At 43.5% G+C, this 23,886-nt stretch overlaps 1 protein-coding gene across 2 annotated transcripts in view; it reads left to right on the top strand.

The window, feature by feature from the left end:
- Nucleotides 1–23,886, top strand: part of HUNK (hormonally up-regulated Neu-associated kinase) — a 61,374-nt gene that overhangs the window by 9,883 nt on the left and 27,605 nt on the right. For both annotated transcript variants that reach the window (XM_054808797.1, XM_054808806.1), the window contains exons 2-3: nt 11,433–11,725; nt 20,848–20,903. In XM_054808797.1, coding sequence (XP_054664772.1) covers nt 11,433–11,725; nt 20,848–20,903 — 349 coding nt within the window. The remainder of the gene's footprint in view (nt 1–11,432; nt 11,726–20,847; nt 20,904–23,886) is intronic.

The following is a 23,886-nucleotide window of genomic DNA, read 5'->3' on the forward strand; positions in this document are numbered from 1 at the left end:
CATTTGGAGTGCAAGATCAGTGCTACTAGCGCTAAAAGAAAAATCATTGCAACAAAGAGAACTAAAAAAAGATAAGTTATATATAATAAAGTTCCTTTGCTCTCTGCCTGTTGTGGAAGATTGTCATGGAAACATTTTTTTTTTCCCAGAGAATAAATTTATTTTCTGTGAATAATGTCCACAGAGCTAAGGGAGAGAACATATTATTTATATATAAAAACTTTACTGGAGACACCTTTTTCTTGGCTCCCAACAGTTGTAAATGTTTCATCTACTCTGTTTTAAATCACTACAAAGGAGGGTATTACCTGGGTCTCAAAAGCAGTGCTCTTGGATTTTTTTTTTGTTTGGGGTTTTTTTCTTCCTTAAAGCCATAAAGCTATATTGGTATTAAAGTGCTTTAAATCAGGAACACTTAGTCTTCCATAAGTCTAGTTATGTGTTTGATCAATAAAATATGAAACGGGGACTATTTAATATGAAACACATTACGAATCTGTGATCAGGAAAATGGGAAGCGGCATTAGCTGCTAGGTTTCTCCTGTAGGGATCGGTGTTGGAGGAATGTCATTTGGAATCACTCCTCTGCTTTTGCTTCCCCACACGTAACCTGAGATCTTCATCCATCTCACTGTGACAGAAGAAGGCAAGTTATGGTTTATCAGAAACAGCTGGATGGGATACGGTTCACTCGCATCAACCATGCCTTGCTGTGCCTCTTGTGCTTCTTGTGGCTGCTTCTTGTCCTGACAGCTTATTAGGACCAGGTATGGGTGGAGAGGACCTCTGTTTTCCACCAGTTGTCACACTGGCCTCCTCCGGGAGGAGTTGCAAGTAGCCATCAACTTCCGTCGATGTCAAGTAAGGGCCTTGCTGGTCTGAACAGGTTTTCCATCTGACTGCACGTCAGGGTCCGCACGCACTTGTGTCACGGGCTCTGAAAAATGTCTTTCCTGTTCGCTGATCATACCTTGAGTTCTAAGAGTTTTCATATTAAGTGCTGGACGGTGTTTCAGCATGTCAGTCTTACCTTATGAGCTGGGGTCAAAAAGTCCTTTTCTGAAAAACAGCTAATATTTGGAAAGTGATACTGGAGGAATATTTTACATGTCAATGGCAAGGCAAACCTATCTGTCCCAGGCATTCAGACACACGCTTTCTCCTTGCAAGGGATGTCTCCGGCCCGGAGGCTGGTTTTGACAAGCTCGTAAGGATTTCTTTTGGAACCTCTTTAGAGCGTCCTCATGTATCTCTGAGTCTGGCTTTCCGCCGCCACTGCTTCCATCAGTCTCTGCGTAATCTCTCTTGACTCGTGTAGATATCTTCAGAGGCCAAGGAGGTAAAAATGTGCTCCTCTCCCTCAGGGAATGCAGTTATAGCTACCCCATTAATTAGTTTACCAAGACAGCACTGAAAGGTCACTGGAATTGATTTCTTTCTGCCAAAGGCGAGATAGATCCTCTCCATGACCCACTCAAGACAAGCCATGCGTTCCTTCCCATGGACGGGGCTGTGCTGTAGCCGCACAGGTTCCTGCTTCCTGGGCTGTGCTCTGACCTTGTGGCACCCGTGCCTTGTACAAATCCTGCTGCTTTGGACGTATAACACCAAGTTAAAACGTAATTTGTGGGTTTTTTTTTTTCAGAGCGGCTGGGTAGGGGCAGAATTGTGGCACCCCCCTTCCTTCAAAACCGTCTTCTGCTGGTCACTGTGTTCTAAAGATCTGGCCATTTCAGGTGGCAGAGACTCTAGCAGATAAGAATATGTCTGTCTGTCAGCTGTTTGAAAAGGGAGTGAAGCGGAAGATCAGAGGGAAGGGGGCAGCCGGCTTTATGGAAACAGCAGAGCGGAAGTGTGTCCAGGAGAGGATAACAATAGTTGCCCATGAAGTATGGCATGAAGTTATCCAAAAATAAAATGTGAAGTAAAAAGCATGTTGAAGAGAAATACAGCCAGGAATGGCTCTTCTCCAGTGAAGCTGAGCTGCTCTATGGAAATGGACCACATCGGACAAGGCATTAGTCATGTGTTAAGTCAGCAATTACCTCTGCTTCCTGACTGAAGTAAGAGTAAAGGGAAGGAAGAACTGCAGAAGTACGGGGAATGCCGTACCACATGGAAGGGTGCTAAGGTAGAGCGTGAGGAAGCCCCAAGGAGTCTGTGCACACAGCCTTGCAATATTGGCAGTCTTAAAACCTTCATGCGGTCTGCCCTTGCATAACAGGAGCAACCCCGTAGTATGTCCTTACAAACACCGGTGGCTTGACACATGAAAACTCCATCTCCGCGTGGAAACGCTACTTTAACTGTGCCGATATGGTTGGCAGCAGACCTGGGGGTGAGTTGGGCTGTCTGCAGCAGCATCAATACTTGCATGACTCCTCGTGACACTTCATGTCTTCTGCTCTGGGGAGATCCAGGAAGGATGTCAGAGAGAGCTTGCAAAATTTACACCCCTTGATATGACTGCTGGCAGCTCCCAGAGCGTCTTGCCTAGGTCAACCCCCATCGTCCTGCGTTGTGCCTTGTCCCCTGCTGCTCTCTGCAGGGACCAGAGACTCTTCACATATGTACAGGCGCTGAAGCCCAAAGGGATCCCAGCAATCATCCAGCCTGACTTCCTACAGAAGGCGAGCCTCAGTATTCTCTTCAGGAGTATCTGTATTAATGTTTTGTTGAGCTATTGCATGCTTTTAAGAGTGGGAGGAAAAATTAAAAATCTACATTAATCTTTGTAAGATAAGATGTTTCTATCATTACTTCACTGCACCTAAAAAAACGTGGATCGTGTTTATAGCCTGACTTTGCCCAATTTACCTTTTGGGAAGTTAATTTTTATTTTATTAGATTAAAGAGCTTTCTGTTATCAGAAGTCTTTTCCTCATGTAGGTACTTGCAGAAAATCATCAAGTCAGTGCTTAACATTCTCCTAATTAAATATTTTGAGCTTCAGTCAGTTACTACAACAAACAGTTCTTGGACCTCGGACTGTTCCTTTTCAGAACTCTTTCCAAATTTTTAAGATCATTCTTAAGATCATTCTTTAATTACTGGCACCAGAACTGGATACGGTAATCTAATAATAGTCCCCAGTGCCTTGGACAGGTGTAATTAATACCTTTTCTTACTTTAACAAATACGTCCAGCTTATGCTTTGAGAGATTATGTTTAAGTTGGCTGTGGCATCAAGAGGGCTTATGTTCATTTGCTTATCTAAAGTACTCCCGAATCCTTTTCTGCATTGCTGGATGCTGTCGTCTTTGGGTTGTAGGTAATGGTAAGATTTTCTTTTTATCCCCTGGCGATTTGATTCTTTCAATTCAAGCTACCTTGAATCAGAAGTATTTGAGTGAGCATACTCAGAGCTACTTTCTTATTTAGAAGAGTTTATATTTCTTCGGGGGCTGATTTCAAGCTTTCCTGACTCTGTCTAGTCTGCCAACAGAGAGAGTGGCCTCCTGCCTACTGAGACATTTATCCTGTACTCGTCTCTACAGCAGCTGGTTTTATGTATTGCTAAGCTGAAAACTCTTGGCTTACACTGTCAGAAACTTAGAAGAAAAGAGAATACTTCAACAGAAGTGACTCCTCTCTACCTTTTTTGATTGCTGATTTTACTAATGTCAGAGCAAATACAAAAGAAAAACTACATATTCAGCTGTCCGACAAAAAGCAGATTGCCGCTCAAGTGTGAAGCAAAGAGACGATACTGCTTGTTTAAGAAAACCTTAATGCTTCTCTAATTGTATAGGTACTGAGCAGCCTCAGAATCACAGACTGGTTTGGGTTGGAAGGGACCTCAAAGACCATCTAGTTCCAACCCCCCTGCCATGGGCAGGGACACCCTCCACTAGACCAGGTTGCCCAAAGCCCCATCCAGCCTGGCCTTGAACACTGCCAGGGATGGGGCCTCCACAGCTTCTCTGGGCAACCTGTTCCAGTACCTCACCACCCTCACAGTAAACAATTTCTTCCTAATATCTAATCTAAACCTACCCTCCTTCAGATTAAGGCCATTACCCCTTGTCCTGTCACTCCCTGATAAACAGTCTCTCTCCACCTTTCACAGTGCATACATGTGCACGTGCATGCACATGTTTAACTCAACCTCTGTCCCTCCATTCCATTCGTAGCAAGCATACAAGGCAAATATAAAAGGTATCAGATGGCCATCACTGAATGGTTGTCCTTTTCTATCCTTGATAAATAGGACAGGCCTTATCCTTCTGGAAGAGTCTGCCTTTACACATTGTTGTGGGTTTGGACGATTGCTGGCTTCCTTGAAGTGAATGGCTAAGCTGTAAGCAGAATGTTTAGCAAGTGGTTACCTTCTTGTGATACTCTCAGAAGTGCTCTGTGTTTTTCTTTGAAAGCAGTTCTTGAAAGGTGAACAGGATGCTAACATTTGTTAGGCTACTGGGAAGCCAAGCAGGATAACTGAAGGGAGTCCCACCAAAAATGCCACCCTGGGAGCCTCTTCAGATAACTTCTCTGAATTGGGTGGTATGGGCCACAAGGTAATTTGGCAAATGCTTAACATCAAGTGTGTTACCTTTCTTATGGTTTCACTGCGTTCAGTCCCACGGTGGAAGTTAAGTTTGCATTTCTGTGGTCGTGTCTTGACTCATCTGTGTCTGACAGTCCTAAGGGAAGAGCTGTGATTTCTCTCTATCCTGAGCGGGGACATGTGTGGTCCTTGCTGAAGGTGTACAGTTTACTGATTTCTGGTATGTGTTTGCTTGGATGATCCTTTTCTTTAATGTTTTATTTCTTAAGATATTGGAACTCGCTATATAAAAAAAAAAAAATTCTTTTGCTGTACTATAAAAATTGCTAAGCTGTAACAGCTAAGGGAAAGGATAAACGCTACCCAGTGAATGAAGTTGGCATTTTCTAATCCTTGGATTCAGTTGTGAAAAACAACTTGTTATATGCCTAGCTGGTTGGTTGCCCAAACTGAGGTACTCTTGAAGGGATTGCTTTCAGGACTGTGCTGACAATTGTGCAGGCTTCAAAGTTAGGTCTGTTTAATATGATTTGAATTGGCCACCCAAAATCACCAGCCGGTTTTGAAAACTAAGCTCAGATTTTTGTGGTGAGAACAGTGGTAAATGCAAAGCAAGCTACAAGTGATGCCAGAAAGCTATCACTGAAAGGAAGGAAGAAAAGAAAATGAATTCATTGCATGAGCCTTCTTGGGCATTTCAAAAAAGAGCTGGAGATGGGCTTGCACTAACAATGGCGGTAAAATATCTACATGGTCTGGCTCATCGTCTCATTCTCCTGGCTAAGCTTAAACCAGACAGTAAAGGTTTGTGGATTTAGGTGCAGAAGTCCAAGTCTCGGGCCTTCCCATTGACTGTCCCCCCAGCTGCACGCTGTAGCCTGCGGCTCTGAACTTCATGTGAATGGTCAGGGTGCATCAGGCCTCCAATGGCCCGTGGCCCAGGACGGTGCTGAGAGTCGGCGCTGCTGCCTGGCGTGGCATCATCTCCAGCAGGTCTGCTGGAAGTACACTCTGGCAAAAAAAGAGGAGGGGAAAAAAAAAAAAGGAGGAGAAAAAAAAAAGGCAGGGGGGTTGTCCCTCTAATAGTTGAATAGTCCCTCCAATAGTTGAAGTTGCTTCTCTTGTGCTATGTTGGTCTCCTGGCCAAATCCCATGGTGCTTGCTGGATTCTTATTCAATCCAGTTTCCTCTCAATTCAGCTGGAGCTCCCTTTGGCAGAGGTCTGCAGTAACTGCCTTCCTCTTATTTAAAGTTAGGAGAGAATTTGCAGAAGGAAGCAATTCAAGTGGTTGGGTAAGTGGAGAAAACTCTTAAATAAAAATCCTCAAAATGTCATACCCTGATTTTGCAAGGCCACATGCAATCTTCTCTTCTCTGTAAAGTTAAACATGTTATAACATTATTTGCCAGGCAGGGTCATTACTGTGAAGCTGTTTTTCTAGGCGTTACTGCAAGTGTCTGACGTGAGTGTTGTTCAAGACCTCTTGACTTTGACTCGGCAAACAGGCCATTGAGAAAACCCGTTTTCTGGCAAACAGGAAGGCTTGCTGGCATTGAGGTGCTTCCTTCTGCCAAGAGACGGCCTGTGCAAAGACATCCGATCTGGCAAGCAAGAAGCCGGAGGCCGAACTCAGGCCTGGGTTCCCAGAGTGCTAATGTACCGTGTGACTGAAGTCGCTGCTGGTCAGACGGTTGTTACTTGCTTTTTATTCAAGTGGAGTCGTGGTGTGTCTTAACTGGTTGAAGCTTGAGATCCACCAGGGAACGTTAGGTAGAGGAATAAATGTTTTTACTGTAAAACCATGGCTTGAATAAAGCTCTTTGCAGCTGGGGGATGGGATGGGGGACGACACACAACCAAAACCCAGAAACCTCATTTCCTTCCATCAATTTTGTATGTAGTTGAAAATAGGTTCTACAGCAGGCTTGGATCTGCCCTTCCCCCCCAATATTATTATGGTTTTGTGTTAAGCTTCATCCTGGTATCCAACATTTGGTTTCCCATCAGCAGTACGCTGCAGGCATACCATGCCTTGGATTTCTTATTGAAGCACAACAGAAGCTGAAAAACACAAATTTTCAAAGCAGGTTTCCAGCACTGAGGAGTATTTATGGAGGATTGGTCCAAAGAAAAAAAAAATGTCTCAGACAGAGCCACACTCTGACAAAACAACACTGCTGCAGAGCAGTTGGGCAATGATCTGAGTAGACCTTTGCATGTCCGCTGGGTAAGCAAACATCTTTCCCTCACTGACAAAAGCACTACTTCCTGACCTGTGATTTTTCCAAGTGTCACTGTCAGAGTTATAAATAGCCGGCAGAAGGGGAGGGGGAGAAGACGACTTTGACATCTGCCCACTGAGCACCTGGATGTTCCTCCTGCCTGGCACAGCAGACCCGTCACCGGCTCCGTGGGCTCGGCGTGCTGCTGGGGTGCAGGTCTGGGGAGCTGCCCACCGCGAAACGTGCATCTTGCACGGACATATGGATGCTACGCTGGGGCATGCTCAGGATGTGTGTGAGCCACCTTCCATGCTTTGTTGCAGCTTTAGAGTTCGAGGCACGACTGTTTGCAAAGAGGATACAAAATGTGTTTTCTCTGGATGCAGCAGTGATCTAGCAACCGAAGCCCTGGCTCCCAGATCTCTTCAGCCAACGTTTGGTCCTTTAAGCTAGCTCTTCTTGCTTTTTCTCAGGGCCTTGCTGTGACTGTTTTTGTGCAGTTTGATGCCAGTGAGCTCCACCCTCCCCGCCTCTCTCTTGCAAATTCACAAACCCTCCTGAAGCACTAGCTGGCAAAAATCTTCCGCCCGTGTGTGTCAAACACGTGCCTTTGTTTGGGTGATGACACGTGCCTGTATTTGCTGATGGTGTTTTAGCTGCTTGGTTCTGTAAGCAATGTCACCATCTCCTCCAAGGATCTGTGGAGAAGAGTGGTGCTTGCACTTCCCCCTCACCTCCGCTCCACTATGCTTTAGCCCAACCTGAACTATTTTAGTGCAACGATCGAGAGAAGCAGCAATTGCTCATATGATGTGTCACACCATAAACTTCAGGAAAGTAATTCATTCCAACAGTATAATTGTAGGACTCGGGAACCAAAAATATGGTGTATTACTCATCTTTGTAGCTCATGACACAGAATAACCTAAACCATTTATTTATTTACACAGCAAAGGTTTAGCCAAAAGCAAAGTGTTGAATGTCAAGAGCCACTGTTCCTTCATATTCAGAGTAATTACTTGCTTTGTCATTTATTTTTTATTTCTGTGCCGATACTGGTCAAGAGTTCAAGTCAGGAGACAGGCATGATGCAGAGACAAAGAGCCCCTACTTGAAACTTGGGAGAGCAAAACTGAATAACTGGTATGTCTTGAGTAGGTTATGAAAGCTCGAATGTGTTTGTTTTATGGTTGCCTAACATCTACAGTATTTTCTCTACTGAATGATTTTTCCTTCTGCATGAATGAAATTTTCAGGTGTATGCACACACATATACACGTACAGGAGGCTGTGTATATTAAATGCATTGGGGCACACTTGATCTTCATTTACCTTGGTCTAACTCTGGATGAACTCAAAATTGGGGATATTGAACTAAGTCAACCCTGGAGTAACCGAATGCAGAGTTTGATCCCTAAATTTCCTCTGTATGCTTCAGAGAAAATTGTAAATCAGAGAAAAATCCAAGAAACCCAAACAAGCTAAAAAAAAACCTCACAGGGGCTCTGCTTGAGAGTGCTGACCCCTTTGCACAGCCCTTGTACTGTGGGGTGCATTTCATTTAGTAAAGCAGAGCGATCCTATAAGAAAGCAAAAGCAAAAAGAGCAGTGCAAGAGAAGGGGCATTGACTAGGAGGACAGGAGAATAAGTGAAAGGAGTAGTAAGGAAGAAGACCCACGAGGAACAGAGGAACAAAAGCTAGAAGCTATTACGGAGAACGTCCATATGAAAGTGGATAGGCTGCTTGTGTGTTTGGGTCAACTACAATTTTTTTTTCTTTAGATATATAGAGGTTTCTCTAAAGACCCTGGCTGTTGAGTAGTTCCTGAGGCAAAGAACGGGAGCATCTGTCCGAGACGTTGCCGGGATGCCCTGTGCTGCAGCACGGACCTAGGCGAGGAGGCAAGGTCCCACGCGCATCTGTCCCAGGAGCAAGCACTATCGCACTGAAGCTAGTTTCCTGCCTCTCTCCTGTGCCGATGCAAGTCTCCCGTAGTCTTACCTAGTGCTTTTCTCTTTCTCCTATGCAAAGTTGTTGCTGAAACAAAACTGTTGTTTCCACCTTTGTCAGCTCTGTCAGCTGTGCTGGTGGGTCTCTCGGATCTGATGCCAAAGGTGTTGAAGGGGGAAAGGTACCTCGGAGTCAAGGGTGGGTCTGAAAGCAGCTTTACTTCTCTGCTGGGATAGATAGGGTGCCTGACCAAGTAGCTGTCAAAATTGAGGAGAAAATTTGTCCTTAAGGCACAGAAAGCTAATTCTTTGTGATAGTAGAAAAGTCATCAAGTAGTCACATAGTTGGCTCTGTCTCCTGGGTTCAGGTGATTGCTCCTGCTCCCCAGAGCTACACTCAGCCTGGGCAGCAAACAGGCCTGTGTTTAGTAATGGGGGGGTTAGGTCAATGAATTGGGGATGACTTACTCATATGGATAACAGATTACTGTTCCATACTGTTAATACTCCATGTTTTGTATCCCGCAGCTGTGGAAAATATCAGCTTTTCTTTTTTTTTTAAACTTTTGCAGAGATTGTATTGTGTTGCCAGCAAACAAACTGGCATCTCATGTTTCTGTAACCCCTGAATTTGTTTGTCCTCACCAGAATAACTTCTGTGGTTTGCTGTCTAAATAATACATGCAAGCCTCTGTGTTCACGGTCCTATCTCATTAGATGGAAGAACGTTCTAATTTAAGACTGTTTCCTTGGTGAATCACCTGAGGCTTTCAAAAATGGTGAAGTTAAGCTCTGATTTGCCTGTTGTTTTATCTTAAGACTAAGTGATCTTTCTCTAATGTGACTAGTCAGGAATGTAGCTTCCAGGCATTTATGGTCCTGATGCTGCTCTGGGCTTCACCCAAGCAGCTGTCTCGTGTGTGGTGTTCAGCCTTATCTCTTTATCAAGGGTATTTCATCAGAATGATCTTTTAGCAGCAGAAATGCATCCAGCTAATAACATGCTCAGCAATCCTGACTTCTGGCGCTTAAGACAGGCTATGAAGCCCCAGCTCCTGTAGTTTTATTCTTCAGTTCCTCTGCTGATAAAACTTGATTTTGATTCAAGGTGTTCGTGTCAAAGGGTCTGGATCTATTTTGGTTGTCATATTTCCAGACCATATTTTTCATGGCTTTTGTTCTCTAAAGAAAAACCCAGATGTTCTCTAATTTAACCTTTCCTTTGCTTGCAGAAAAAATAAAGGTAAGGCTAGTCAGACTGGGAGCTGTCATGTGCTTGATGTGTGCTTGGCACTTTCTCAAGCTAGGAAGGCGGCCAGCTATGCTTTGAGTAAGTTTGTCTCCCTGTTGCCGAAGCCCACCAGCCCGCAGTGCTGTGGGTTGTAACGATGTCGTTGGCCATAGTTAAAAGTGAGTTTTGTTGCGAGTAGTTAATTCGTGAGCCGTGAGGAGGGATGTTGTACAAGCCGGAGATGGAGGAAAGCCTCTTGTGCTTGTGCTGTTGCCTGGGTGTTAAGGCTAGGGTAAGTAAAACTCTGAGGTTTCCCCCACATTTGTTATTCCTTCTTGTTGTCGGAGTAAGGTAACGCAGGAAATTCTCCCAAATCAAGGCAAACAGCAAAGATGCAGCTGCAGCATCTTTGTGCCTCCATGTGGGGGGTAGGGGAGGCAGAGGGATCATGGCATTTTCTGTGTGTTTGTTGAACCCATACCCATGTAAACAAGGCGCTTTCACATCACGTAAAATTCAGTGTCGGGCAGGAATACCAAGCACTGTTTCCCCCCGCCCTCATCCTGACAAACAAGCGGCTGTCACTTGGGTAATGATGGGCGAGCTGCGGGGTCGGGATGCGTGCGGTGAAGGACTTCCTTTGTTGCAGAGCTCTGAGGAAAGGAGGAGCCGGGAGGAGGATTTCGCGGTGCCTTTTGTTGCTCAGCTGGCACAAGCTGTTAAATCTTTGTCTGGCGCAGATGACCTGGAAGTCTGCAGCACCCGGTCTAAATAAGAAACCTCAATAAAGAAATAAATGTCTATAAATTTGAGGCAGAAAAAGGCAGATACTTTTATTATGCCTATTCAGGGAATCCAGTAAAACAATAAAAGGAACCAGACTCTTTAAGCATAGAGAAGAGCAATATCCTACTTGGTCCCATCCTTTTGTTCTCATGTGGCGTTGTGCACCAGCAGTGAGAAGGAAAGCACTTGGATAGGCCCTAGCACGTGCTGTGTCGTAGGTTGTGGTACAGAGCCTCCTTAGTTTTATTACGTACTTTCACGATGGGCTGCAGCTGACTTGGACATCTCAGCAGATGTGCCACTGAGAACTTGTATTAAGAAAAGAAAAAGTTTTGCCTTCTTGGATTTTGCAGAGTTGCTTGGTTCTAGACGTAGCAAGGGGATTGTCTTTCATGTACGTTTTAAAAGAAGGAAAAGCAAGGTGCCAGAAGAGTGATACCAAAATAATTTTGGTTTTCTTACTTATTTTTTTCTTTTTAATAATGCAAAGCTAACATTTGGCTATAGTTTGAGAAATATATTATCTCAAGTCTCATGTCGAAAGCCAGGAACAGCCAAAAATGACACTTTTAAATGCCAGCCTGAAGACTTTCTGAGAAAATAAATGAAATAACTGTCCACCATTAAGTGTGCTAAGTATTTGTGTATGGTTAATGAGATTGTTTATACAAGGTTAAAGCAATAAATCATCAGTGTGACTGCTAACAACCCCTTCTCCTCTGTTTTTTCATTAGGTGGCAGTGAAAGTAATTGACAAGAAAAGAGCCAAAAAGGACACCTATGTCACCAAGAATCTGCGACGGGAAGGGCAGATCCAGCAAATGATCCGCCACCCAAATATTGCTCAGCTGCTGGATATATTGGAAACTGAGAACAGCTACTACCTTGTCATGGAGCTGTGCCCTGGTGGCAACTTGATGCATAAGATCTACGAGAAAAAAAGACTTGAGGAGCATGAAGCGCGCAAATATATCCGGCAGCTTATCCTGGCAGTTGAACATCTTCACCGGGCAGGAGTAGTTCACAGGTAATCTTAAAAAACCTCTCCAGTTAAAATTTATCTCAGAGCATCTAAGTGGTATTTTGGCATTTATTTGTATAGTAAGGAGTCTTCCTTATAAAAACTCATTCCTGACGGCTTTTTTGGCTAATCTTCATGATATTGTTTAAATGCTTGTATTGTAGACATTAGAAAGTATCTGCAGAAAGCGCTTAAGTAAGCACGCAACTTCAGGTGAGCGCACAGGAGCTGTGCTGACTCCATGTCCTTAAAGATAAGCCTGCGCTTTGCAAAAGTAGGGCTCTTTCCCTGCAAGTAGCACTATTTTGCCTCTCCAGAGCACTGTACCAACATTAACTAATGAATCATTTCACTATTTCTTTGAGGAGGTGGTTGCGCCTGTTGTTTTACTGGTGGAAATACAGCAGTATGGGGAGATGAACTGATTTGCCCAAAGCCTCACAGTGACACAGCTGGGACAAAGCCTGAATGGAACCACAGAAGTCCCTTGCTTCTCCTCTTCTGCTTTTCCCACTGGTTATATCACCCCAACAGGACCTCACAAGTCTGAATACTGTGAAGTACAATGCAGAGCATGCAACTGTTCAGTTCATCTCACAGTGTCATCTCAGGAGAGATCCAGAGCTGTGGTGATACATCACTTCCTTTCCTTAGGACCTTCGTTCAGTCAGTATATAAGCAGGATGTGGCTCTCCTTGCAGGAGGAAGAGATTTACCTGGGCTGAGGGGAAAGAAGACAAGTTCATCAGAGAGAAGTCTGCAGAGGGTTGCTGAATAAGGAGTAGCTGCCTCTGCCTGAAGTCCCTGAGCAGCAAGTGGTAGAGGCTAGGAGAGTACAGGTGGAGGTATCACACGTGATCGCCTGTCCCCATTCCTTTCCCCGCTTACGTGTTCTTGGCTGCTATGGAGACAGGAGGACGGTGGGCTGGGTGGACCTTTGGTCCGAGCCAGTATGTCTCCTTTTCTTGTCTTAGGTGTATTTATAGGGTGGTGTCTAAGACGAAGGCTTCACTTTCTAAATTTGGGCCAACTGGTGCTAAGTCTGGACTCCTACATACTTCCCATATGATGCTGAGCAAGTTGTGTAGGCCTCATCCTCTGAGATTATGCAGGCACATAGTAGGAGCTAGACACCTGAATACTTTTAAGGATCTGGTTCTTAATTTCCTTGGCTGCACTGACTCTGTATGACTCTCTGATGGAGAGCTGTTATGCACGCCCGTCCACAGGGCTGCTGTGCAGGCAGCTGGCAGACCGCCTGAAGGCAGCCAACAGCCAGCTCCTCCAGCTGTGCCCAGCTGTGCGCTGAGCTGCCTACCGCTGTGCAGCTCTGTTGGGTGCATCTGGCTCGGTGGAACTCCATGCGCTCTGAAAACTGCTTTTTTTTGTCTTGAGTCTGCGCGTTCCCTGTGATCTGTTAGGGATAGGTGCTATGTGCACGTACAGCCTTGGTTGTACTGAGGTCTTATCTCGAGCTAAATTTCTGGTATCACTGTAGTATAAATATTTGAGCAGCCACCAGGTCTATTCTGTAGGTTCTCTATCAGCAGATAAACTGCTGACCTCTTTAAATTATTAACCCCACAGTTTAAAGCATGGAAAAGGAAGAAGTCTACTTATTGCTTTAAGGGATCAATTGATATCCGGTATATACAGAGAGAGAGGAAGGAAAAAGGTCAAAGTTTATGAGATGGGCAGAGGAAAATCTGGCAGGAACAAGATGAATGCATTTAGCTTTTAACAGCAGTGTTGAGTTCAGCAGCAGTTCCTCTCCCTGAAAAATTTACCCTCTGCGTAGTGTCTGAAGCACTTATGAGAGGTTGGTAGGTTTGGCTTTGATTCCCTTCTTTTTCAGAGAGGATCCAAACCCACATTTTGTACCAAAATAGCTCATTCTCTAGGTACAAGCTAGAATTCACAGGCTACTGTGGTGGGAAGAAGGCAAGGCTTTGGGGTCCGGAGAGAATGTGAGCATGAGTTCCCATATGGATGCTGCACTCTCACAGCAGATGTAGCCCTCACCCCTTCTTTCTCTCTGCTGTCTCTGTGAACGTAAGCGCAGCTCACAGAGACCAAAGTGTGACGGACCTTCGTGAGCGGAGGAAGGAAGCAGCCCTGCAAATACTGACATGCTCTGCTGCATCTGGCAGCTGAGCTCTCTCCGTCCAGCCCCGTGGTGTTGGATTAATCCTTACCCTGAAGGCAGCATACTCCATCCACTCCATTTCTCAAATCACAGCATGGCACAGAGCTCGTTCTTGGGAGTCTTCCATCTGGATAATGAGCAGGTCCAATTCTGCTTAAACTGATAAAATTTGACAGAATCACAGTCAGTATATCTGCAACTATTTTCTCTAGCTTAACCATTCAATGTCTTGACTTCTTCTGCAAACGAGGTACGTAGAGCAGTGTAGAGATGCAGGAAAAACACTTGCAGTGTGATCCATATTTATTCTCCTGGCTCTCTGCGAGCAAGAGAGGGAGAAAGAATAATAGTTACCCCAGGAGTTGTCCTTCAGCATCTTGGCTTTTGCCCGTGGCAACTCTAAAAACAGACTACTCAATCGGCAACTGAAAAGAGGGGAAAAAATAGCGCAGAAATCTGATTCATTCTCACCCTGGATGAAATGGCAATGTTCTGTTGTTGTTATTGTTGTTATTTTTAAAGCAGGTAAAAATAACAGCACTTTCATCTATGTGGTGATCTGTGGGTGTTTGCATTCACTGCATGTGAAACAAAACACGGCATCCTAGACCAGAAAACGGTCTGCTGTTTGTCTCTCTCCAAATACTTTCATTGTTCACATTGAATGGGGCAGGACATTGAAAAGTGTTCACTGACTTATTTTATTACAAAAGTCACCAGCGTTTTTGTCTGCGTTATTCAGGGAGTAGTATAGATGACTTGCCCTGTTGTATAACGCAGGGTGAGAAAAAGCCAGATGAAATAAGTCATATGAAATTTGATTACGTTATTTGATGAATATTACTTGGTAAGCTTCATGACTTACAATCAAGACTTGGCATGGCAGAAAAGCACTCTGAGCTTCGGACAAGAGCTGGGACCCAGAACTCAAAGGAAATGCATCTGTTAAGAGGCACTCATGTACAAACAGCCTAAAACTAAAATACTCCAAGAAACCTCACTTTGTTTAGAGAGGTAAAAAAAGCCCAAAACCTCATGTTTGACTGTATAGATGTATTTTAAATTACAAATATTTCATCTCCAACGATGGATGAAGACTGCAAGTTCCTGAGTGCAGAACCTACATCTTTGGTGAGGGGTGTCCAGGGTTCAGAACTCCTTGGCTGCTCGCCGAAAAAAGAAATGCCGCCATTCTAAATATCATTACATGTAATCATTTGTGTTTCATTCCTTCTATCAGAAGAGCTGGTTGGTTTCTAAAAATATACTTGCAACAAGCTCAGCTGTGAATCAGGTAGGAATATTTATCTTTCCCTCTGACAGAGGAAAACAAACCCAAATGGCAGTATCTGGTGAAGCTTTCTCTTTTCAGAGGGTGTTTACATAGGCCTTCATGCTGTCAAAAAGCCGGATGAACAATAAGCCCCTTGGGAGCGTAAGGACAACAGAGAAAATGAAGTGAAAGCCTTGGTGCTTGCCACTGCATCCCACAGGAAATTCTCAACAACCCTTTTAAAGTAATTTTAACAAAATTCAATCCCATTCAGTGCAATTACTGTCAGGATGTCAAAGAAAAGAATTTAATAATGTATTGGTAGCAAAGATAGCTCTCTGTATTCCCCCTTTTTCTGTCTTCGTGGCAGCATATTCATACCTTCCACTGCCGTTTTGTATTTAAAAGCAGATCAGGAGTTTGAAAGACACAAAAAAACCCTGAGATTTTGCACGGAGTTTATATGTTTTCCCATAATCTCTTTCCCTAGCAGAGTAAGGTGGTGCCATATGATCCAGTTGCTCAGGGTGCTACGGGATTCCTGCCTTGGTACCTGCTACTTTGACATGTTAGCTTTGATAACTTCCACCCTATTAATTTTAAGTGCCAGTAGTCTGTCTGCTGATGCAATATTTATGACAGATCCTGCACTGCAGAACAAAGTCTCCTTTTGAAGTGCAAAGCTGGTTTGTCTTTCTATTTTATGTCAGATTTCAAAATTACCTTTGGGCATTCTGTCTTGGAGTACTCAGCTATAAACAAACTAAACATTGTTTTAGTGAAGACAATGGCCTGAATTCCTCTTTTGCAGAAGCAACTGCATTGAATTCAGTGATGTTGTGACTGATAAAAGAATCAGAAGATAAAGAATATTTTGATAACAAAGCCTACGAAATGTATACTGATGTGATGGTGAACCCAAATCTCTGCAACCTTTCCAGCTCACCTCTAGCTCTTACATGGGGCTAGAAAGCAGGCTTGTGGGTTGGTAGTTAAGGACTGAGTTTTCATGATGCTGTTATGATTAAAAATAAGATGCTGGAGACAGCAGCCAACCGCTGCTGCTTTGCAGCTGCTTGCTGGTAAAACCTTCCTTCTCATTGCTGCTCCCCCAGACAAGAAATAAAGTGTGAAATGCAAAAACTTCGATTTTGCTGTCTGATGCCTGCAATGGCACTGAACAAGCTTCTTTCCAAAGCACGCTGAGCCGACAGCTGAAGCCTGGGGTAGCTCACTCAGTGAAGCAGGCTTGTGTTGCTTGGTGGAGTCACCGGCTGCAGTTGGGGTTTCCAAAGTGGTCTCTGAAGCTCCGAGCAAAGCCGGAGAAAAATCAGCCCCATCAACAGCAGAACAAACTCCCAAACAAACCATCCCATGAAGAAGGCGTGATTTCAAATACGGGGAACAATGGCTGTATGCTGCTAGCTTTGCACGCTGACAAGGCATAAATATATGCTGATTCTCCATGTTGTAGTAACACAGCTTGATCTTTCTTGAGTGTCTCCAGTATTAATAGATTTGACTATCGTGTACCATAGTTAGATGCTCTCAACGTCATGGAACTAAGCCCTCAGAAAAAGGTAAAACTTTTTGTTCTTCTGATATTTAATCACTGAGGGTGCACTCTGGTATTTTGAAGTATTTCAGCAATGAATGCCAAAAATTTGCTAAAGGGGAAAAAAAAAAATCCTTTAGTCCTATTTTTTGAGGCGCCAAGACAGTAAGGAAGAAGATCAGATTTACCTCGAGGAGGGAAACTTAAGGTCTCCATCAACTACATTTCTTCTCCAGCTATTAAAAACATGCAAAAAATTCCACTGACTAAAATAAATAAGGCAGAGTGTTTGCTTTTGTTTGTTAAACCATTTATGAAGACAGGCTGAGAGAGTTGGGGTTGTTCAGCCTGGAGAAAAGAAGGCTCCGGGGAGACCTTATAGCGGCCTTCCAGTACCTGAAGGGGCCTACAGGAAAGCTGGAGAGGGATTGGTTACAAGGGCATGAAGTGATGGGACAAGGGGTGATGGGTTTAAGCTGAAGGGAGAGTAGACTTAGATTAGATATTAGGAAGAAATTCTTTACTGTGAGGGTGGTGAGGCCCTGGAACAGGTTGCCCAGAGAAGCTGTGGAGGCCCCATCCCTGGAAGTGTTCAAGGCCAGGTTGGATGGGGCTTTGGGCAACCTGGTCTAGTGGAGGGTGTCCCTGCCCATGGCAGGGGGGTTGGAACTAGGTGGTCTTTGAGGTCTCTCCCAACCCAAACCATTCTGTGATTCTATGATTGCAATATAGTGCATGAAATTCAGGGTTCCCTAACGCTTTTGGGTGCAATGGTGCTACTTTTTCCATTACAATGAGTTAATGTAAACATTTAAACAAAGCAGCAACTCAGGTGAGCCTCTCTTTGTAAAAAATAATTTAAATTTGAATTGGAGAGAACTGCCAAAACATTTAAGAACTTTGAGGAAATCGGTCCTGTCTCTCTGTAGGATGAGCAGATACATAATTGGATTGTAGCACTGCACTTTTTGTTAAAAGGAGGGTAATTTGGTGCATTGTTAAAGTCTCTTAAAGTGTTCACTGAATAACCCCTCTGTCCTGATGGATGTGGATCTTGTCCAGACACATGGGCTCTATTTGCACGTCTGCTGTCCTGGCTGCAGGTCGCTGCCATCTCTGTGCCCCGCTGCCAGCCTGCTGCAGAGGATCAGGCTGCCCGGGGGTCCTGCCCAGTGCCCACCCTAAGGTCCACATCTGTGTAGCAGCAGTTCTCAAACTGTGGCTTAGTCTGGGGATTTTTGGTTTGGTGTCATACAGCTTTAGCTTTGCATTTCGAAGGCTGGTTCACGTGGAATCTTCTCGTTAGGTTGTATCAAGGAGTAAAAACCTGTTGTCCTAGCTCACGGTGTCAGACCAAAAAAAAGTACTTCTGTATTGACATGGTTTGAAAAAAATGTGGTGCATATGGACCATTAGATCAGTTACCACTTACCAGCAAATCTGCTGAGAATAGGCATATGGGTAAACATCTTTAATTAACCAGGTCTGATTGCACTCTATACTGAGGCTATATTTAAATGTTTATTTTTTTCCTCTGTTAGCTTTAAAATGCCCTGTAATATTTACCTTTAGTTTTATTTTTTTAACCTTGAATCCTTTTAAATATCTTTTCTTGTGTTTATTTTTAGCCTTCCTGTCACTCATTTATCATTCTAATTGCCTGCATGTCTTTTCTCCTCAACTTACAGCTTTCATCTTTCTGTTCCCTTGCCTTTATTTTTAAAGTCTTACCTTTTCTTAGCTAATGTTCAGTATACTCAGAGCTTCCAAATGATCTTCCTCCTTGCTTTGAGACATCGTACTGAGCATTGCAGTGTATGACTTGAAGCTCCATGTGCTTCTGCTGATTTCAGTTCAGTTTTGTGGGGTTCGGTTTGGTTTTTTCCTCTTTCCCATAATGTTTTTTTGGCAGTCTCTCCCGTTAAATTCCCGGCACTGATATCTTTCTAGAGGCTAATCATGCTGTCTGTGAAAACCTCCACCTGCAAGCAATAAAGATGCAAGACATGAAGAAATAAGCCCTTTTTTGGCAGTAGAGGGAAGCAAAGTGGGTTGATCCAGATCCATCTGGCAGGGCACATCTTCCTACAAGGAAGCCATTTGTCAGTGGCGGCGGTTGCCCTACAAGGGAAGCTCTTTTTGGACGACGCAGAGCGGTGTATCTGCAGCGCCGTCGTGGCACATGGAGCCTCCTGCGGATGAGGAGAAGGATGCCATGGTTGCCAGCCAGGCTCATGGGGTGCATGGCCCAAAGCTGGTGCTCGCCCTCAGAGCAGGAGCAGGGCTGGAGAGTAGGCTCTTTGTAGGCTGGGTCTTAGTCAAAACACGGCCGAATGCGGTTACATCTTTCCTGTGGTATTTGAAATTAGCCGTCGCTTTTAATGTGGCTGGTTTCCTCAAGTTAACACACTGGGTCCCATCCTTCTGTCTCTCAGGCTTGTGCTTTATTGATTGAATTACGTTGCTTCCCCACAAAGAGGACTGGTGCAGAAGGCAGTCCTCCTCAGGAAGCCTCATGTTCAGCTGAACGCTCTAGGAAAGCCTGGGTATCACCCCAAATACTTGAAATTTGCAAAATACTCTCCTTTGGTAGATCTATATAGTATTTCCCCTATTTCTTTTCACATGCGAAGCAAGGAAAATGTGCAAGAAATGCTCACTGGAGTGTAGAAACATCTGTTTGGAGAAGGTCCTTGTGGTCGTGTTGATGAAGTGAGTGGCATCCTACCTGCAAGTACTCTTCTGCCTCAGGTTGATTTGAAACAGCATGGGCATAAAATGAAATGGAGAGGAACGTTTTAAAAAAGGCTTGGAGTTGGTCACAGTTATTTTTCTTTCTTTCCCAGATCCTTTCTTATGGAAGTGCTTTGTTTGGTTTGGTTGGTTTACTTGTCGTATTTTATTAAGCTTTATATTTTCATCTGTAATAGAGGCATCCTTCATTAGTCCCTTTGCCTTACAAAGGCAAAATACCATGGATGTCACTGACTTCCCATAATTATAGCTGATGGCTTTATTATCCAGATTTTTCCGAAGCGTGCTGGGAGAAGCATCACTGCCCATCTCAGCTATTGATATCCCAGCATGCTGATTGTTAGAAATACTTTATGTCTGGATGGGGGAAAAATTCTTGTGATAAAGACACAGCCAACCGCTAGGAGTCATGGACAAGTCATGTAGCAACTTAATGGATTTTTTTGATGTTATACTTAATGCCTAGTCTGTACGGTTTGATGTTTTGGGGTGGTTTTGGGGGGGGGTAACCTCTGGGAAATTTTTTTTACGTAGAACATGATTTAGGAAAGCGCAACCACATTCTTAAATGATGAAAGGGCATGTGTGAAGTGAACAACGTGCTGACATACATGTCAGAAGAAGGGCCGGTCGTCTTGTAGAAAGAGACCATTTTCTTTTTATCCTCTCTCTCTCAAAACTGGTCCAGGCCTTGATCTGTCTGGGCTCTGTGGGGTCGGGCAGGGAAGCACAGTGGAGAAAGCACTAAAGTGGCACTCAGACAACCTGTGTGGCTTCTTCTCTCAGCTTTGTTACTGGCCTTCTGACTGGTTTTGGGCAAGTCATTTCAATCCCTTAGCCCCAGTTTTCACCTGTAGCGTATGGGAGTACCAATGCTGACCACCTCTGTAAGGAGTTTGGATGCTTCATCCCCAGGGAAGGTTGATTCTGGTCTCCGTTGTAGACAACAGCGGAGGACAGATGTTTTGACTCGGCGGGTCTCTGCAGAAGAAGGTTTATTCTTCAGCTGCGGCCAGTGAAGAGCCTTTGGTTGTGAAGAATAATGAGAAAGTGATTTCCAATTCCAAAAACATATTTTTGAAATGTTTCCAATGTATAAGATTTCTGCAAACTTTTAAGTACATGAGGAATTTGAAGAACCTGATTAATTACAGGATGTTCTGACAAATGTTTATAAAGTCATTTTGTGCCTGAAGAATAGGTGTGAAACTGTGTGTGAAAGCGCTGGTAATTTTGGAGAGGAGACAATGCATGGGGCTTTCTGCTTTGAATGTGGAACTGTGTGCACTGCTTGCATTATACATGTTATTATATATGAATCTTGTAAATACACTGATGAGAGTGATGGGAAGCTGCTTCATTACTTTGGAGGCTCACTCAAAATATTTTATTTCTTTCAGAGACTTGAAGATAGAAAATCTGTTGCTAGATGAAGACAACAATATCAAGCTTATTGGTATGAAACTAGTTTGGCAATTCCAGTAATTAAAATTGGTGGTTTCATAAAGAGTTTTTGAGACTTCATAATCCTCTATGTGACAACTGCTAATGTTGCTTCAGAGAGGAGCTGAGAGAGTATAGATAGCAATCAAGCTGTTCCTGACAGCATCTTACGAAAAAAATGTTCCAAATAATTCAGCTTTAACTGGGTATGGGAATAATACTACATCTTTTAATCAGCAGCTTTCATATTCAAATCAAGACCTTTGTAAAGAATTAAAGAATTGACACCACAGCTTCAACTTATTTTATTATCTTGATCATTTCATATTTACTAAGGGTTGGATTCTGCCCCCATATGCATATGCTTCCACTGAAGTCAGTGGGAGTTGCACACATTTTTAGCAGCTGGCAAAATTTGGTCCTGTATTTATATTCATTAAATTTGCTCCCAGCACCCAATACGAAATTAGTTTAGAGGGCTGTTAAAAAAATAAAAAAGATCAATGACAGAATCTTGATTGTATTCGGGTATCGGTTGCACGCAGCGCTCGATTCATTCAAGTTGTGCAGACATTTTAGATTAATCATCGGTGGGTATAGTCTCTCACTGCCTTTGCGTAACTCCCACTAATGTTAATGTGGGCATTGAAAAGAAAATATTCCCTTCATAAAATAAACCCCAAACATCTGTTTATATTTATCTCCATGCCTACACTTCTGCCAAAGCAGTGTCTGTGGTTGCAGACTTAAAAACTCGACTGACTTTCTTCAGAAGGTTTCATGATCTGAAAAGTGATGAAAAACACTTAACATTCAGGTCAGATGGACAGTCACTGTAACGTATAAAGCACATGCATCTCCAAACAAGCCAGAGGAGGATGGTTAATGAAATCTGAAATACTCAAAATTTAACTTAGGGAATTCAGTCTTTGGAAATATTACCATGACTTTTACTCTTTACTCTGTAGCGAATCAACCAACTCTGGGAAAATAATAGCAAAAGAGAACTCTGCATTACCTCAGCTACGGGTCAAGAGTATACTGATATGTTACCATGAATCATTCATCAGTAATGATGGATACCACCCATTATCTTGATTTAGCAGATAACTGAGACCAGATGGTTTGCAACAGTGCTATATGAACATCTGATAGATTTAAAGAATTTCTATAACTTTCCCATTATTTGGTGTTTGATTACACAACAGTATGTGAACTTGACATCCAAACCCAGACCTAATCAGATGATATGTGTACAATTAAAACTCCCATGCCAAAAAATTACTTCAGAACTGTTCCTGCAGTTTCATTTGCTTCGGTTGCATAGAAAGGTCTCCTTGCAGTGGGTGGCATGGGAAGAATAGAGAAAAGAGACAATTCGATCTTCCGTAGCCTTGCTAGCGTTGAAATAAACTGTCCTCAGGTCTGCAGCCTGATGTTTTAAGCAAAGCAGATTGTACACAGTGTGTATTTTAAAACAAAGCAATTAAATCCCACCGTCCAGCTGGGTATGTTGCAGACAAATAAAGGTTGTTTTATTAGTAATAATTTTGCTGTAAGTAAAACCACATTTAGTATCAGAGTCAGCTCGTGCCATATCTCACTAGTGACACTGGTGATCTCTGGTTGTTCACCCTGAAGAAGCAGTGCCTCCATTCTTCATGCTCTGTCTGCTGCGCTTGCAGGGAAGGCTGGAGAGGGGGCTGCAGAAACCGGCCTAAGGTCCCTGGGCAACCTCTCCTCATGAATACCTCTTTTCCTGGTGGTAGCAGAAGTAGTGCTTGAGCTGCCACATAGGTTTCCATTGCCACCAGGCCTTCCCAGGACAAGGGAAATTTTTCAGCACCTGTCTGTGACTGGTGGATAGACCAGATATCTATAGACCAAATAATTTACTCCTCTTCTTCCTCCCTTCCTATTCCCTCATTGAGCTCATTCAGCACTTAGTACAATGTCTTAGGTAGTCTGTCTTTGTAGGAACGTGATGGATCAGTTGTGTCATCACAGGAACATTCTTGAGGAGTAAAGAGCATGGTTTGAGAAACGATGTGCTGCTTTTCATGCTTGGGAGAAGAAACTTTGACCTATAAAACCAGATCACATTAACCATGGTGTTAACATTGAGGTGCGAGCTTGGTCTCCGTGTCTTGCGCAGCAGCAAACACGCTAGTATCTAATAAAAAATGTTGCTCTAGTGATAACTGTGAAATGAAAAAAACCAACCAAACCCCACCATAAAGGCAAAAAAAAAAAAAGGTGAAATTACATTGAAACTCCCTACTTGTTCATGCATTTCAGTGAGAACTGAATCCCTTGAGTCCCTTCACCCAGCTGCTTAATGGCACCTTGCTTCTGTTACTCTTTTTAGCTATGTGATAAGGTGGCTTATAATATGTTCTTAGATAGTATTATTGGAAAAATTCTCTTCGCTGTGTTAAATGGACTTATTCTTAACTGCCTGTTAAGTCTCAAATCTAAGCACATCAGGATTGGAAGCACTGGAAATAATTCACTTCTCTTCGTCTACCAGCCTGTGGTGGTAGGTGTCTGATAAAGATGCTGTGAAAAGCCACTCACAGGCCACGAGAGATTCTTGGCATCCTGCTCAAGGACCTATGGCACCCAAAGGACCCTGCCAGCTCTGTGAGGTCTGTGGAGGTCTGCTGGTCAAACTTGTCCACGAGCTCCTGCTTGGCGCTAAGGCTTCCGTTACTTAATAATCTTTCCCTCTTCCAACTGTCACAGGTTCAGAGATAGCCATATATCCATAGCTTAATGTTGATTTCCTGGAGGCGTTAAAGAGTAGTAGTGTAGTGCGATACTTTGATAGTATGAGCAGTGGGGGTGGTGGAATTGCCATGTCATAATATTTACTTTGGAAATCCAAGTGTGGCCTTTGATCTGAATTCTGTAATTAGCTCGGTTTATTGAAAGGAAACCCAAGACAGAAGCAGGAATGGCAGTGAAAATTATCAATGCTGGTGGTAATACTATTC

Source organism: Grus americana, chromosome 1 (genome assembly GCF_028858705.1).
Source record: "Grus americana isolate bGruAme1 chromosome 1, bGruAme1.mat, whole genome shotgun sequence".
Classification (NCBI taxonomy): domain Eukaryota; kingdom Metazoa; phylum Chordata; class Aves; order Gruiformes; family Gruidae; genus Grus; species Grus americana.